The sequence below is a fragment of the Ruditapes philippinarum genome, unplaced genomic scaffold (genome assembly GCF_026571515.1).
Source record: "Ruditapes philippinarum isolate M1 unplaced genomic scaffold, ASM2657151v2 ctg2555_1_1_1_1, whole genome shotgun sequence".
NCBI lineage: Eukaryota > Metazoa > Mollusca > Bivalvia > Venerida > Veneridae > Ruditapes > Ruditapes philippinarum.
This window is the reverse complement of record NW_026853749.1, coordinates 137,449-156,437: the sequence shown is the minus strand read 5'-3', so window position 1 is coordinate 156,437 and position 18,989 is coordinate 137,449. Positions and strand designations below refer to the sequence as shown.

Here is an 18,989-nt window from a genome sequence, read left to right as displayed (position 1 = left end):
ATTATACAAAATATATCTAATATCAAAATAAACTATTTTCAATTTTACAAACTACATATACATTTTTTACCATTTTACTTCACTCTTATACAAAGTTTTCATATTTGATAATTTTAGGCTCTGGGGTGACCATGTTTAAATACTAAAATTTTTCTCAGAAAAAAACAAAACAACAAAGAGAAGCTATTATTGGGATTCTAATTACTTTATGATTCATTCTGATTTTTTTTTTCATATCTTTCTTTTCTAAATAAAAGTATACAAGTTTAAACAACTATGTAGTTTAACTATGGTATTACCACATTAGACTTACAAAAGCTTTAAATCAAAAGAACAGTACATCAAATAATTCTCCTCCTGCAGTCTCCCACCCAGCATCCCTCTTAACCACATTATTGAAAATGGCCCTTAATTAAATGAGCCGCGCCATGACAAAACCAACATAATGGGTTTGCGACCAACATGGATCCAGACCAGCCTGCACATCTGCGCAGTCTGATCAGGATCCATGCTGTTCGCTATCAGTTTCTATACTATAGGGTTTGTAAGGGAACAGCATGGATCCTGATCAGACTGCGCGAAATCGCAGGCTGGTCTAGATCCATGCTGGTCGCAAACGTTTTATGTTAGTTTTGTCATGGCATGGCTAAAATAGTATGTATAAAAATCTTTGAGAAAAATGTCAATTGAACATAATGATACATTATATAATGTTCCTAATTCATTTAAGCAGTTTCAAAATAATAAAATCATAAGATGAGTCTGGTACTGTAATATAAGTGGGTGGGGTAATAATGTCAGAGGGGAGCAAAAAAGTTAAACTATGTGTATCTGGGAAGAATATACCTGCTGGTTGACAGTGATGCCCAGTTTGTTATGATCGCATGTGAACAGTTTCACACAGAAATACTCTTCACGGAAGCTGATTTCTATGAGGAGAACCCCGCCTGATACGGTCTTCTGTAGATTATGTGTATCAGTAGCCTTGATTTCTATCTCCCCAGTGTTTGTGTTCTCATTTGGCATTGCTGATCTATACATATACAATATTTAACAATCAAACAAATTCATTTAACATCCCACACAAATAAAGAAATTCATATGTTAAACAAATTTTAAAAAGGAAATGAGTGTAAAAAGTTTTAAAATTTTTCTCTCCAGAACAACTTAATTTGTAATAATTTATCTATTCTGTGACTTAGACACTGACTATTTATTGAATGAAAAGTGTGAGAAAATCAATTACATGACCCATTTATTTAGTTTTGGTTACATTACATCAAGAACTGTTGATGAAACCATCGAAATGGACCTTTTATAATATCATACACAGTCTCTAGGTTATCATCATGACTCAATACAAACCTTTTCTTTACTTTTCCCTTGTCTTGAGACTTATCCATCTGTACATAATGGAAGCCAATAGTTTGTAGATATTTAATATACTGGTATATAAATGTGGACCTCATCTCTAAATGCCATTCATCTTCTCCGATGCTGTCCTCGGAGTCAGACTGGAACTCCTTGAACGTCTGAAGTGAAGGTCTTTTCTTCAACTCGTTACTGTCTGTACGCTTTGTTCTGACACTTCCTGTAGAGGTCCCAGATCCATGTCTGGATCTCTGAAAAAGGAATAATGAAATTTTATGTTTTTGGTCTCGTCACAACAACAATGCAAGGGTCATATGCTGATTTTGCCAGCATTACTGGTACCCTTCTGTGCACTGTTTCAATTCCAACATTACTGGTACCCTTCTGTGCACTGTTTTATTTCCAACATTACTGGTACCCTTCTGTGCACTGTTTTATTTCCAGCATTACTGGTACCCTTCTGTGCACTGTTTCATTTCCAACATTACTGGTACCCTTCTGTGCACTGTTTTATTTCCAGCATTACTGGTACCCTTCTGTGCACTGTTTCATTTCCAACATTACTTGTACCCTTCTGTGCACTGTTTTATTTCCAGCATTACTGGTACCCTTCTGTGCACTGTTTCATAGGAGAAGTGTTTGCCAATCCAGTTCAAGCATAAGGCATGTGTGATGATTCACATTTAAAACCAGTTATTATAGAGGATTCAGTGGGCTTTTTGATATGTCGGGACAGGAAATATCTTTCCAAGATTTGTCTATAAACTGAAGAAGGTTTGGACCAAATTTTCAGGTCATTCCCTAGCTACATTTTACCAGAATTATCATTTATATTGCACGAAATGACTCTGTATTTAATGTTTAAGTAAATTATTGTACCCCATTGCCAATATATAAATGAGACACTTATACAATATTTACAACAATTGCCAACTTCGTATGTTGTCAAAACATATAGTTTGTGAATAGTTTGTGAATAAAATGGCTAAATAGTGATTATAATTTGTCGACAATTTGCTAGTTTATTCTTATATATAAGGTTTCAATCAGATTGTTTTCCTGTACAGACAGGCAGATAGTTTAAAAAACAGTTTTCAGTTTATTTATTTCAGCATACTAGGAAATACAGTACATGTTCACTCCCTATAACATATGGGCAACAGTTGTAATACAAAGTTTGAAAAGAAAATTGAAATATGAATCGCGTCATGACAAAACCAACATAGTGCGTTTGCGACCAGCATGGATCCAGACCAGCCTGCGCATTCGCGCAGTTTGATCAGGATCCATGCTGTTCGCTATTAGTTTCTCTACTTGATAGAGTTGATTAGCGAACAGCATGGATCCTGATCAGACTGCGCAGATGCGCAGTCTGATCTGGATCCATGCTGGTCGCAAACGCACTATGTTGGTTTTGTCATGACGCGGCTCATTTTATTAAAACAAGAATCTTTAAATCAGTGTAAAAAATGAACTTTATGTCAAAAAGCTCTTAGGAAAAAAAAAAAGAAAATTACTGATCTAAATTTCTCAGAAGAAACCAATCTTTCATCTGAACGTTTTCTATTTTTGTTGACAAATGTTAACTTACAGTTTTGGTATCAGGAGTGCTTGTGGACACAATCACATTCTGGGTGTCTTGCTGAGTGACCTTGTATTTTTCAAGGACATTTTTACGCCATTTAGCACTAAATAGTAATGGTGTGGCACAGTAATGAAACAGTCTAGAAGCCTGCTTTAATTGCTTCATAATAGATTCCTGCAAACATACAATTAACATGATAATATAAAAATATACTGCCATGTTTATCACAATTTCACATTTCACAGAAAATCTTAATATTATACATGTTATTCACTTAGACATAAATGCTATTTTTAATTCCAAACCATTTCACTGCTACTTTACAATTAAAACTTGAAATAAAATAGAGGTTGTAAAGTTCAATTAGATTGAGCTTTCACAAATATTGCATAGGCAATGAAATTTTAATTAATAACTAATGGAATTATACTTACAGATATTGGATAATTAGGTGACATTTTCTGTACCCACATGACATACAACCTGCTAATATTGTGGATCTTGTCAAATTCTGAAATCAAAGCTCAACAAATTAAATCGTTTCAATAATTTATTTGCTCATTTTATAGAAAATATTTCAACAAAAATATCATACTCATAATATTTCAGTCATTCTATCTCTTACAGGTCATTCTCAACAATGGTATAAACAAGGGGAGTTGTGACTAAGTTGTTTAGGTGTCTGCTGCAAAACCCTGAGGTTGTGGGTTTAAGCCCTATCCAAGTCATCTACATAATTTGTAATATGACACCAGCACTGGCTGGTTCCCAGGAAGCTACGTGAAAGTCACAAATACTTATTTCATAATCAAGATTAAACGAATATATCTAAACTAAACTAAAATAGCAAAATTAATTCTAATCTGATTTTGAAAGAATGTGAATTTTAAAGAACTTACGTCTCTTATGATCAAGTCTGATGTCATGAGCTTGTTGGCCATATTGTTTCACGTAGTCAGTATGAGGAGCCAGGTATGACACATGGAGTGGCTTGTTCGGGTACAAGTCTTTAAATGTAACGTCAAATGGAAGGTATGTCTCCCTGACAGAAGACGAACTCTGTGTACGATTTAACTTCTCCTTATTTGGTGGGGGTGGGGCTGGACAGTTGATCAGCTGATCAATGGAGTCTGTCTGCTGTGTCATTTTCTCCTGTAATATCAGAACTTTTCCATCAAATCTCTTTTTATGAAAAATGCATTTAAAGATACACTATGCTTCAGAAATGAATAAAATTTTCAAAGGAAAAACATGAGTTAATAATATATATATAATAGTTTTCGAGCATGTTAGATGCTTATTATCTGAATAACTTAAAACTGAATGTGAAATTATTTGTCATAAAAGTAGCAAAAATTGATGTTAACAAAATATAATTTTGACTTCCATACAAAATACTAAATCACTATAACTGCACTAATTCCAAGAATACAACAGAAGAAAACTATGATTCAGGTAATTGGCAAATGAGTTACTTTTTAGAAACTATAACAGGACACCAAATATAAAAAAATTGAGAAATGAAATAAAGGCATTTCTATGGCATAATGGTCCTTTTCATAATCAAAAACTTTAATTGAAAAGTACCTGGGATGATACTGTACTGGTGGTTTGTTAATTAGATAAGTAGACCACTGAATTAGTGGGGTGTTTGACACATACAGTAGTATCTCAATTAGTATAAATCTTTATTATATAACATGAATATTCCAATGTGCAGCCTGACGAGGACTTTAACCGGGGACCCTTGAAATACCGTACTGTGGCTCTACCGACTTAGCTATTCGGCCGCTTACATACATATACATCTAAGAAAAATCTTTAAGCTGCATGCCTTCAGATGAGCCAAATATTTCAAGACTAATGGCCCTAGATCCCTCACCAGATGCATCAAATTCATCTGAGCAATTACTTAGACAAGCATCCTGACCAAGTTTGATGGCAATTGAGTAAAAAATGTGACCACTAGAGTGTTAACAAGGTTTTTCCATATTTGAGTGGTGTGACCTAGTTTTTGACCCCAGGTGATCCATATTCGAACTTGGCCTAGAAGTCATCAAAACAAACTTTAAGATCAATTTCCAGGATATTTGGATCAAAACAGTAGCCATAGAGTGTTAACAAGATTGTTCTATTTTTAGCTCCTGTTACCTAGTTTTTCATCTGAGATGACACATGTTCGAACTCATTCGAGGAATTACCTAGATAAGCATCCAGACAAAGTTTGATGATGATTGAGTCAAAAATGTGACCACTAGAGTGTTATCAAACAAATGTGGAGAGACGACAGACAATGGACAACAGACAATGGACGACAGCCATTCAACAATCCTAAATCTCACACTGAGCTAATTCAGGTGAGCTAAAAATCAACTTTGAGAAAAATGTTCAAAGATTTTAAGAAAAGTAAAAATATTCAAATTTCAAGTGATGATTTTTATGTTATATGCAATAAATGACTGATTTTGCAAAATTTGTCACCATATTTCTACTATGTTACTATAATGCAGTAAGGCATTGCTAACACAGTAGGGGATAATTTACATATTTTGACTTTTTTTTGGTAATTTACTCGACTTGAAAGTGTTCTTTGCAATGTGTAAATTAATTAATTTCATTGTTCACTCGTAAATATTTTATTTATTATTTTCAAAATTTTCATACAATTTTCCAGGAAGAATGCTGCTTTAAGTCTGCAATTAAGGTTTAACTATTTAGTTTCTGACACCAGTTATATGACAGGGGTTAAGTATAGTGTTAGGCCAGCCAATGTCTTCCAAGTTTCAGTACTGAGATCTTGATAGGGTTACACAATATGATAATTAAGTAAACCCTGTACAATAAATTTACCAACTTACCATATTGCACGCAGCATTACCATACATGTAGTGGTTAAACAGTCCACATTTCTGTGTGACAACATTAGATAACAGGTGTGTACGACAATTGTTCCATTGTACTAATTTTATCATGTGCTTTGATAAAGTTGAGAATGCCTCATTTGTCAAGTTGTAAGCATACAGCCATATCTGAAACAAAACAATACCATAGATGATAGAAATTTTTATCCCATACTGATACTTATCAACTTCTAAAAAAAAAATGCTATTACTAGTCTTACCTAGTATAACATGTTTTATAATTACCTTCATTTTGATTTAAGTCCTTACTAATTGGCCAGGAAAAATACAATGCATATTTTCACAGTGAAATTATATTTGATAATTTTCACAGTAGCCAGACTATATTTGAATGCTGATGAAAATAATATTTCATAACTAAATGGAATCAAATGGAATTAACAATTGAAATATATTTCACTTGTGAACACCAGCTTATATATTTTCACTCGTGACTATGCCACTCGTGTAAATATTGCATCTGGTGTCCTACTCAGTAAAATATATTTTGTTCTTACATGCAAAACAAACAAATATTCTCTATGTGTATGTCAATTAATTGGTAATAAATATCAAATTTTAAGATATTTTAGTTTTCACTCAATATATATTTGTATGTCTTATTTTATAAACATGCATATTTCATTCTTTTCTTTGAAAATATATCAATAACATGAAAATATTGTTGCACTAAATACTGAAAGATAACTTCTACAACATACTGACAGAAGGATATACTGACAGAATAATATACCTCTTTGTTTTTCAATGAGAGAAGTAAGAATCTCTGACGTGGAATTAACGATGTCGACTCTGAGAACATTCCAAATGTTTTACCTTCTGTTACCGATGGAATGTGAGCTGCGAACTTCTGTGAAGCATGCTTTCCTGAAAAGATTAAATAAATATCCTAGAATATATATAAATAATATATACATTCTATATAAAACAATACCAATTGTATTTATATGTTATCTCCTATATACTGTTGTTTTATTTGAACAAACTTGGTAGACACCCATAAGAAGATGTTTCATGCTAAACATCTAAGCTCTAGCTCATTGGGTTTTTTTCAAAAAAGATTTTTTAAGTTTTTACTATACACATATAGTTAAAAACAATGACACCCCTGGGGCGGGGCCAGTTTTGACCTCAGGGCTTTTATTTGAACAATCTTTGTAGACACTTACTAGAAGATGTTTCATGCTTAATATCTAAACTCTAGCTATTTGGGTTTTTTCAAAGAAGATTTTTAAGTTTTTGCTATACACATATAAGGAAAATCAATGACCCCCGGGGCAGGGCCAATTTTGACCCCAGGGCTTTTATTTGAACAAACTTTGTAGACACTCACTAGAAGATGTTTCATGCTTTATATCTAAACTCTAGCTATTTGGGTTTTTTCAAAGAAGATTTTTTAAGTTTTTGCTATACACATATAAGGAAAATCAATGACCCCCGGGGCGGGGCCAATTTTGACCCCAGGGCTTTTATTTGAACAAACTTGGTAGACATCAATAAGAACATGTTTCATGCTAAATATCTTAGCTCTAGCTCTTTGAGTTCTTTAAAAGAAGATTTTTTAAGTTTTTACTATATGCATATAGGGAAAATCAATGACCCCCTGGGGCGGGGCCAATTTTGACCCCGGGGCTTTTATTTGAACAAACTTGGTAGACACTCATTAGAAGATGTTTCATGCTAAATATCTTAGCTCTAGCTCTTTGGGTTCTTTAAAAAAATAATTTTTAAGTTTTTACTATATGCATATAGGGAAAATCAATGACCCCCTGGGGTGGGGCCAATATGATCCCCAGGCCCCGTGTTCACAAAGATTTAAGGATCAGGATCAAGATCAGGATCAAATTTAAAAACTCTAATATTCTTCATTGATTATCCTCAAAGATTAAATATCTAATATTAATTTGATAAAACTAGTCTTGCAATAGCAAGTTTATGAAATTTTAGAATAAATTTATTGTCATTTTTGCAAGATACGGGCATTTTACAGTTGATCCAAATATTGATCCTGATCCTAAAATTGATCCTTATTTTGATCTGAAAATTTTTGTATTTGTTTTGTTTTTTTTGTTGATTTTATCCCAAAATAGTTTGGTTTCTTTGCAAATCAGCAATATTTTACATTTTGAATATATACCATTCAATTCTATGAAAGCATGATTAATTTTAGTAACATAAAACAATGAAAATAAAATCAGGATCACTTGATCCTGATCCTGATCTTTTGTTAGTGAACACGGGGCCAGGGCTTTTATTTTGAACAAACTTGGTAGACACTCACTAGTAGATGTTTCATGCCAAATATCTAAGCTCTGGCTCTTAGGGTTTTTTAAAAGAAGATATTTAAAGTTTTTTCTTTCGGTTGTCATGCCATGGCAACCAGAGTTCTGCATGGAATTAAATTCTTTGGACGAAAAGCGATCACAAAAGCTTACCCTGTCACTTTGTGACAGGTGAGTTAAAAAGGCTTAATTTTTAATTAATTAACTTACAGATTATGACAGTACAGTTGCAATAAACCTTTCAAATTATACTGTGTTTCCTTTATACATGTATATCAAAGCTTATATATTGACCGTGCCCTTGGAATTTAAAATCAAAATACTTAGATTAATTAGCTTACAGTATAGAACTTATTTAGATTGTACAGATATACTCTATGTCTGGTTCTATACTGTCATCGATATCTTCAGCATTAAGAAAGTTAACCTTTATTCTACTTAATTACAATGTTCCTTTGTGACAGGTGAGCTAAAAAGACCTCCTTTTTTATAAATTGAACATTACCAATAATATCCTCTGGATATTTATAGATATTTATGCAGGTCACAGGGGTAACTGACTTTTAACGTGATGTTTATTATGAATGTTCAGGCTGCCAAGCCTCTATACTGGTGGTAAAGGTTAACAACACATTTGTTTCCAGTAGGGAAAGGGTTAATATTAATGAGCTGTGTCATGACAAAACCAACATAGTGCGTTTGAGACCAGCATGGATCCAGACCAGCCTGCGCATCCGCGCAGTCTGATCAGGATCCATGCTGTTTGCTATCAGTTTCTCTACTTGTTATAGATTTTGGTAAGGGAACAGCATGGATCCTGATCAGACTGCGCGGATGCGCAGGCTGGTCTGGATCCATTCTGGTCGCAAACGCACTATGTTGGTTTTGTCATGACACAGCTCATTTTACCTTTAATACTGGATGATTGTTCAGGATTATCTTCCTCATCATATGGATGATGTATAAAAGTATACCACTGTTCAAAGTCACGACTTATAGCAGCAAAATGTCTGTCTACTCCAGGTGTAAGTGTCTGTGGTCTGCTATTGTCCAGGGAGGTCTCTGACCTGCGTCTTCCAGTCTGAAAATATCCAAGTACATAGCATTTTACTTAGAATAATTCAAATATATGTACAGTCAAACTTATATATGAAAAATATCTCTTTCTTTGGAAATGATAATTGCTCATTTTAACTGATCAGAAGGAAAATTTCATTGCTGGTCACTTAAGATATATTTTCCATATAAAAGGTTTTTATAAAGGGATGATACAAACAACTGTATAAGTATGTAAGCACACACATGAATATATGAATACAAACCAGCAATATTTTTCTATAAATTTGACAATATACTCAAACTCTGTATTATCGATGTCTCTATTATCTATATTTTCTAAATATTTCATAATGTACAGTCATGCAGTCAAGTACAAGATGAAATTAAACATGAACCAGCTCGACAGAAAATGCAAAGTTTAAAGGAAATTAGTTTGCTTAACTCAAAAATTAAATCATTTATTTCACCATTTAAAATGCAAGCATAGCAAAAAAAAGTTTTGTATGTCAATGATAAAGGGTTCTATCCTATATTTTTGAAGAGAAACTTTTATGTGTATATGTGTTACATGTTTATGCATTTGATAACTTTAAAATGTTATCTAGAGGCTCATAGGGAAGACTGGGCTTGCCTAACTATGTTGCCTCTTTAAATAAAGTCTTTATTATTATTATTATATCAATCAAGTATAGTAAAGTCAGACTTCAATTCCAGGGACAGTGTTAAGTTTCATAGAAACTTTCTTCTTTTTTTTTTCAAAACATCCAAGAGAAATTAATCTGTTCTTTATATTCATACATGATATTCTTCATACTGACATACCAACTATTCAGCAAAGACAGGAATAAGTATTTGAGACATTGGAAGAAAAAACGTCACATATTTTTTTTTAAAGAACTTACTGTTAAGTAAATTTACTACAAAAAAAAAATCTTGTAAAGTCGCTAGTTCAGACTTACTTGACCTTCATGTAATATCATTTGGGGAATGAGGAACTCTTAAACAAACATACCTCAAAAGGAGATCTGTTTGGTACATAGAGAACACCAATATTTGAATCCTCGTCAACTTCTTCTTTAGGTAACATTTTATAAACCTTTGTATGCATTGTTTGACTCATTCTGGACACTATGTGCTGGAACTCTTGTAATACATAGTCTAACGAGAACCGTGACTTTAGTGTCAAGTTTAATTTGTTAACTGATGGTGCCTCTGAAATATAAATGTTACATTATTTCATTCATATGATTCTGACTGTATGGCAAAGTTTCTTTGTTGATGGCTAAATGGCAAACATTCCAGGTTGTAATAGTGTAGCTTACTCCAAGATGCTCCTCATGTCAGTTTTTATGACTCACATGGAAACCCTAATAGAACCGTCAAACTTTTGGAAGCTATATTAGAAATGAGTCTTTAAACTTAAAACTCATATTCCAAATATTTGAAGTGAATTCCTTTGATAGTCTTTGACAAATGGATCTTAGCAAAAATATAAAATATAAAGTTGAAAAAGAATCAAAATTTTACAAAAACAAATTTCAGGATTATACATCATTTTGAAATGCTGACATTTTTTATGAAGGATATGAATACAAAGTTTGAAGTTTATTAGGTAATCAACCTTAACAAAAGTGTATCCACATTGGCACCATTGCCAACTCTGACCATAGTGTCATGATAATAGCTCCATTTTTTTTTTGCGAAAATTGGAGCAAAATATAATTTTATATGCTGGACCGGCAATCCAGAGATCCTAGTTTGGAGTCCTGCATGTGGTGTGCCAATTTTTTGTGTGATTTTTATATATATAAGGAAATTGTTCATAAATATATGGACTAACCTAGTTGACTACAGAATACAAGCCAGTCTTCCATCATATCAGAATATATTTTATGTAAAGTTCCTCTGTCGCCACTTTCATACTGATTCACTATGTTCCCTAGTTCTGCTCTGTGGGGGTTGCTAATCATCACCTTGTCTGGCATAGGGGAACTCGCCTTTGACCCATGACCAGAATCGGGTCCTGGCAGATCAAAAATCTAAAAAAAAACACAACCAGGTAGGAGTAATTAATTCAAAAAATTTTTTCACAGCTTCTATGATGAATTATCACAACATTCAGGTTATATAAAAATTTCTTTACAAAGAATTATGTCTAACCATGTTCTTTTAAGTTTTGGATGAGAAAAAATTGAGCATGAAACATTTTTGCTTCAAACAAGCATACACCAAATACAACACTCTCCAAAGCACGTAAAATGGTTGATTATTTATGATTTAATAATACCTACAATCAAACTTTATAATTCATTGTAAAATATTGAAGAATTCCACAATGTAAATTTCATACCTTACTGTCCGGTGTAGGGGACATAACTTTCTTTGAAGAATTTATGAAAGCATCTCTTAAAGCTTGAAATCTGGATGGATTCTGCAATGATGACCGGCGGTCAAGACCTCGCTGAGTCTCTGAAGGTTTCTTCAACACCATAGATAATTTTCTCTCCCGAAAATCTTCACCTAAATGATCAGCATTATTTATATTAGATCTATTATACTTCATAAATGAAAAGCAATACTAGATTAATATCTTCCAACAAGAATTTTTTTCTTTAAAAAAAAAAATCAAATCACTCTTTTAAATCATTACTCAATACACACGTTATTAAATATACAGTATTAATGAGTGTAATACAGATATAACTAGAACTGCCACTGTCATGGCGTGAATACCCCCGCATACCACTTTGTCAGAATCAACAGTGGCCATTTAGAGCTCAAGGACAACCTCCCTGCCAAATCTGAGGTTACTAAGCCAGTGCATGGCTAAGTTATGTATTCTACATGCTTCAAATGTGAAAATGTCAAAATCAATACACTGCGGACAGGCATTCTTAAGCAATTGAGAGGAAAAGCTTTTTTAATCAAGGTCCCTGTGACCTTGACCTTTGACCCTCTGACCTTAAAATCAATATGAAGACTGTGGGTCAAAGGAATCTTAAGTTATTGGGCAGACAAACTTTTTAAAGTCAAAGTCCATGCGACCTTGACCTTTGACCCAGTGACCTTAAAATCAATAGGGGTCATCTTCTAATCATCACTAACCTCCATGCCAAATATGAAGACTGTGGGTCAAAGGTACCTAAAGTTATTGGGCAGACAAGCTTTTTATAGTCATGCCCCCTGTGACCTTGACCATTGACCCAGTGATCTCAAAATCAATAGGGGCCATCTACTAATCATGACATATCTTCATGCCAAATATGAAGACTGTGGATCAAAGGAATCTTAAGTTATTGGGCAGACAAGCTTTTTATGGTCAAGGCCCCTGTGACCTTGACCTTTGACTCAGTGACCTCAAAATCAATTGGGGTCATCTACTAATCATGACTAACCTCTATGCTAAATATGAAGACTTTGGGTCAAAGGTTTCTTACGTTATTGGGTTGACAAATGTTTTGAAGTCAAAATCCCTGTGACCTGGACCTTTGACCCAGTGACCTCAAAATCGAAAGGGGTTACCTACTAATCATCAATAACCTCCATGCCAAATATGAAGACTGTGGGTCAAAAAAAATCTTAAGTTATTGGACGGACAAGCTTTTTATAGTCAAGGCCCCTGTGACCTTGACCTTTGACTCAATGACCTCAAAATCAATAGGAGTCATCTACTACTCATAACTAATCTCCATGCCAAATATGAAGACTGTGGGTTAAAGGAATCTTAAGTTATTGGGCGGACAAGCTTTTTTCAGTTAAGGTCCCTGTGACCTTGACCTTTGACCCAGTGACCTCAAAATCAATAGGGGTCATCTTCTAGTCAAGACTAACCTCTATGCCAAATATGAAGACTGTGGGTCAAAGGAATCTTAAGTTATTTGGCGGACAAGGAAAAACCGACGGAAGGCCAGACGTCCGGACAGCCAGGACGGACAAGCTGATTCCAGTATACCCCCTTACAACTTTGTTGTGCGGGGGTATAAGTAATAGATATACCATTGCTGCGTTGACGATTTCTGGGTTTGCGTAAATTATACCATAATCACGTGACCTTTCTTATGCAACCTCACTCGACTTCGTCTCGTGAGGTTAAGACCAGTAAAGGTCACGTGATTATGGTATAATTTACGCAAACCCAGAAATCGTCAACTCACCAATGGTGTATCTGTTTTAACCTATAGCTCCGCCCAGAAACACTTACTCCTTCACTGAAAATTATACCATAGTCTGGGTATGGTATAATTTACGGTTATTGGAAATTATACTTAGAAGAATTTTACATAAGAAGCGCTGAAGAGCTATAGGTTAATAAATAATAGAGGTAATATTCAGGTTGTATATAATATGGTATAATTCATTGATGTATACTGTGTTTAAAAGAATAGTAAGCTATCATTTTAACTAAGAAGGTAATCTTCTTCAAGATCCTTTTCATTCAAACCTGAAATTATTTCTTTTTCAAAATTTCAGATTGAAAGTTATATGAAATCTTCGATTTTGAAACAGAACAACAGAATGATGCAGTTAAAAAAAAAAAATACAAATCCCAAGAAATAATTTTTAACAAGAGGGCCATGATGGCCCTGAAATCGCTCACCTGTATATAGGCCCCTGGGCCAAGGCCAATTTTAAACCAGTAGTTTTTATTTGAACAAACTTGGTAGACACCCATTAGAAGATGTTGCATGATAAATATCTAAACTCTAGCTCTTTGGGGTTTTTATAAGAAGATTTTTTAAAGTTTTTACTATATACATATAGGGAAAAACAATGACCACACCTGGGAGGGGCCAAAGTTGACCCCAGGGCTTTTATTTGAACAAACATGGAAGACACTCACTAGAAGATATTAAATTTTCATGCTTAGTATCTAAACTCTAGCTCTTTGGGTTTTTTAAAAGAATTTTTTTTAAGTTTTAACTACATGTATATACAAATAAGGAAAATCAATGACCCCCTATGGCGGGGCCAATTTTTACCCCAGAGCTTTTATTTGAACAAACTTTGTAGACACCCGCTAGAAGATGTTTCATGCTTAATACCTAAACTCTAGCTATTTGGGTTTTTTAAAAGAAGATTTTTTAAGTTTTTACTTTATGTAAATAAGGAAAATTAATGACCCCCTGGGGCGGGGCCAATTTTGACCCCAGGGCAATTATCTTAACAAACTTGGGAGACACTGACTAGATAATGTTTCATGCAAAATAATTTAAGCTCTAGTCTTTCGGTTTTCTAAAAAAAGATATTTAAAGTTGTTTTTTTTTGGTTGCCATTGCAACCAGAGTTCTGCTTGGAATTAAATTCTTTGAACAATTTTTAAAGTTGACTACAAAAGGAACATTCCTGTAAAGTTTGGATGAAATTGGCTTTGTGGTTTATGAGGAGATGTTGTTTAAAGTAAAAGTTTACAGCCGGCCGGACTGAAAGCGATCACATAAGCTCACCATGTCCCTTTGTGATAGGTGAGCTAAAAACATTACAAATAATTAACCGGAAACAATTTACTATGCTTTGTATATATGACATAACAACTGCCTTGTATGGACAGGACAGGACAATTAAACAACAATATAAACAAGTGCTCCATGCTTGAACAATCACAATCTGTAATGCTTCTAACAAATAAATTCAACAACATCTGTAGCTATAACTTCATAATGTAAACAAATAAATATAACAAAACTCATTCTTAAATATAAATTTTTCTTTCTTACTGTTCCATTAAAAATAAAATAATGAAAACAATGTCATTTGTATGTAAAAAAAACTATAGTGATAGTTTATTTCCATGGTTGTCATATTTTTTTTTTATTCTAACTACAACAAATAATTTCCTACACTGAGAAAATTTTCAATATTGTTTACTTTTAAAAATATATCAAAACACAGATTGCTTTTTTTTATATTTCAAACGAAATTAAATCTTTCATTCTAAAATGAGTTGTATAAATTGAAAATAACCCAAACGATTGACTTTTAAAGATGTGTATCAAATCATTCAAATAATAGAGCATTGCATGTGATGTAAACACTCGTCTGATAAGGGCTACAAAAATTCTAAGTTAAAAAAGGGGGATAACTCCAAAAATACAGCTTTCAAAATTATGCCCCTTGTTTAACAAATGCACTTTGTAATGAATAGCAAGTATACTAAGTTTCATGTTGACACCTTAAAAATGATAAAATAATTGGCTACAATAAAGTTTTTTGCACAACACAGCTGCAGACATCATAATAGCTCATTTTTTATCCTTCAAAACAGACAAGCTTAAAATGATAGAACTATTAAATAGACAAATTTAAATTGAATTTAAAACAAATATTGTTTACTTCTTGTATTTCCTCTACAAATAATAATTTTCAGTAAAACAGTACAGGTCCATCTTAATATTTAATCAAAATGTTGCTATTGTTATTAGTATAAAAGTAATTTGAGTATATTGACATGTTTACTACACAGTCTGTGAGGAGATAATTCGCCACATGGCTTTTACTTAATATAAGCTGTGATGGCAATAATCTATAAATAATCTATAAAAGCACTTTTATTATTATTGGTTTTCCGCAGTTTTCTTTATTCTATAAGCAAGCCTACAGAAGCTATGGTACCATCTGTCTAGCATTACTTATCCTTTCCCCCTAAATAATTTCATGTAATGAACTTGTCTTTGATCAAATTTGATAGAAGCTGTTTACTGAAGCTGTTTATTTTCAAGTATTATAGAATCCAATTACTTAAAATTGACCAGTATATAGTATGGAGTCTGTTTATACTGCACAGATATTATACTAGTCTAACCCTATTTGTGTAGCATTTACTCTCTTATCTTTAACTCATGGTATGAACACTATTTAATTAAAATTTTAAATCTAATTATTATGAAAGACAAGGGGTTAATATAACTATAAAGTAATAAATAAATAAGTTTTTATAAATAAACAGTTTAAACTACATAAAAATAATAACATCTTACATTCTAATACAGTAGCATCACCTGCTAACAATAAAAACACAGTAACTTAAACATTCACTCAAATTCAACAAAGATATCTTCTCAACAAAATACACTAACACTTTACCTACATAGAGAGCTAAACTGACATTTATATTTCTACAAGAATAACTTTTCTGTAATTTCTATTTATATTTAAAAAAATAGTTGATAACATGTTCCAGACAAGTTACTTGGTATTTCAAGAAAAAGAAACATGTTAGTCAAAAACAGAATAAAGAAATTTTCAGGTATGTTTAAAGGGAGATAATAAGACAAATAGTTTGATATGGTAAGTCATATATTAAACAGTAATGTAATGAAAATTTTGTGTACAAGTGGAATAGACTATATATGATATGAGAACACTTACAAGATATCAACTTGCTTAATCTAATACAGGAAAGTAAATAAAATTATTCTTTCAAACATCATGATAAAGTTAATATAAAGAAGTGAAAAAATCAAAGTGTGCTATGTACTGTAAATCAGGAAGATTTTTTAATCTAGTAACAAACTCACACAAAACATTACCTTAGCAACCAATTTATAGATGAATATTTCCATAGAAACAATAAATTCAAATTTTAACATGTTATAAAGTTGTGTATTCCAAATTCTTGTTTGTCTAGGTTGTTTTTTTTTAACGCAAATTTCTAAACATTTCAGTTTGTTTTTACTTAATTTCAATAAAATATTAATATCATTTCAACATTACAATTTTACAAGCAACGTGTTTCATTATTTTTGAAGCAAACCCAGATATTATATTCCAAAATGATAATTGCAGTTTTTAGACAAACTAGAAAATTTTTTTATGAAAATTTTTTTAAATTATTGACCTTTTTTCTGCTTTGGGAAAAATTTTTCCCTTTTTTAAAATGCCCAAGGATTCGATGTAAATTTAAGTTAAAATTAAAGGAAAATTGATAAAAAATTTTTTGGAAAGGGCCCAAAAAGGTGTAAGGCCGGGCCTGGTCTAGTAGAAATCAACAAATTTAAATTCCCACGGGGCAAAAATAAACAAGTGACCACTTAAATTTTATATTAGGTTTAACAAAAAATTTTAAATAATGTTTAAAGGAAAATTTTCCAAAGTTTACAGAAACTTTTAAAAGGGTCCCAGTAATACAACACATTTACCTGGCAGCATGCTATGAAAAGGTGAGGTAGGTGCAGAATAAGTGGGTGGGGGAGGGAGCACATCCACTAGATGTTTTGGCACCGTACATAACGGAGCTGTCAGTATGTGGTATTCCATCACAACATCACATAGTGCATGTTTCAATGCTAAAGTCAGCTTCTCCTGTAACACGGGGATATCTACATCACCAACTTGCCAGATGTGGAACTGTATCAAAGCTGTTGGACCTGAATAAAACAAGTATTTCTATCATATCTTCAATAAATCATGACCAATTTTATTGACCTACTATACAAGTACAAGCATGCACAGTGATATGTGCATTTGAATGATTCTAAAAAAACATAATAAAAGATTATAAAATTGAGGACACATCTACAATATAGAAAAAGGCAAAAAATTTATTTACCCTTAACTTGCTGGAATTAAAAGTGATTCGACTTCTTTTGAATCCATTAAACTTAAAAGCAGGGCAAATCCATTACATAATTTTAGCAAGTTAAGATTGAAACATTTTTATCTGATATTAAATATATGATAAATACTGTACCTGGTCGTTTACTGTTTGGTTTTTTCAAAAAGTTTGGGAAGAACAAAAAAATCCTTCTGGGTTCCTTTTTGTGGCAATATCAAGGAAAGGCCAAAAATGGAGGGTTTTGGAAAAACTTTTAATACCCTTACCGGGGTTTCCTTGACCCTTTCAAACCAAAAACCAACTGATTACTGATATACCTGGAACAAAAACATTAAAATACATGTATATTTTAAATAGTCACCCAAACACTCCCCTGGTTTACCCAAAAATTTTCTAAGACTTAAGGGAAAAAAAGATTTTTTTTTTTTTTTCCCATGTTGCACTTTCCCATATAAAAATTAACCCCCTTTTCCCTTTTAAAAACCTGAAAAATTTGCTTTTATTTAGGTAAGGCTGAAAGGGAAGCTCAATGCATAAAACTCAAAAATTATAAAAAATAAAACAGTACCAGTTTTTCTTGCAGTGTGTGGTGGTATATATAAGAATGCCTGGTCTGTGGGTATGGTAGATAACTTTCCATCAAAAGTATCCTGAAAAAAAAAAATGTAATAAATATCATAGTATGCCTACATTCCATGAACACAACATCTCAGGTATTCAATTGTCATGAGGGTAGTTCTTAACATATTACATTTACCCTTCTAACTATAAGCAAGGTACTGTTGTTAATATAATAACATTCTTAATATATAGAGGATATTTGTTTGTTTGAAGCCACGAGTGAGAATACTGTTTTTAAAGTTCACGAGATGAAATAAAATTACATGAATGATCGCTTGTTTTAATAATAAAAACAAACAATTCTTGTAGGATAAAAAGTCCAACCATCCATCCATATTTCTGTTACTTACTGTGAATTTATATTAGACATGGCTTTGTTAAATGTAAGTGGCAGCCATTTTTTAAAGTTGTGTATTTCACGGGAGGAAAATAATTGTGTTTGATTCAGAGGGATATCATTTGGATTTGTTTTTGTTTGTTTTTGTTTTTTTTGGTTTTACGTCACATCGACACAGTATAGGTCATATTGCGACATTCCAGCTTTACTGGTGGAGGAAGACCTCAGGTGCCCTTCCGTGCATTATTTCAGGCACAAACGG

General features: G+C 32.7%; 1 protein-coding gene across 1 annotated transcript in view; it reads right to left on the bottom strand.

The window, feature by feature from the left end:
• Positions 1-18,989, bottom strand: part of LOC132737715 (KICSTOR complex protein SZT2-like) — a 118,531-nt gene that overhangs the window by 14,567 nt on the left and 84,975 nt on the right. Inside the window, exons 44-59 of the mRNA XM_060725043.1 lie at positions 18,338-18,419; positions 18,061-18,086; positions 17,905-17,968; positions 17,354-17,581; positions 16,193-16,216; positions 11,569-11,738; positions 11,059-11,257; positions 10,231-10,430; positions 9,069-9,240; positions 6,611-6,744; positions 5,815-5,985; positions 3,856-4,108; positions 3,391-3,467; positions 2,963-3,130; positions 1,366-1,622; positions 847-1,033 (exon numbers count right to left, since the gene is read on the bottom strand). Of these exons, the coding sequence (XP_060581026.1) occupies positions 847-1,033; positions 1,366-1,622; positions 2,963-3,130; positions 3,391-3,467; positions 3,856-4,108; positions 5,815-5,985; positions 6,611-6,744; positions 9,069-9,240; positions 10,231-10,430; positions 11,059-11,257; positions 11,569-11,738; positions 16,193-16,216; positions 17,354-17,581; positions 17,905-17,968; positions 18,061-18,086; positions 18,338-18,419 (2,412 nt within the window). The remainder of the gene's footprint in view (positions 1-846; positions 1,034-1,365; positions 1,623-2,962; positions 3,131-3,390; positions 3,468-3,855; positions 4,109-5,814; positions 5,986-6,610; positions 6,745-9,068; positions 9,241-10,230; positions 10,431-11,058; positions 11,258-11,568; positions 11,739-16,192; positions 16,217-17,353; positions 17,582-17,904; positions 17,969-18,060; positions 18,087-18,337; positions 18,420-18,989) is intronic.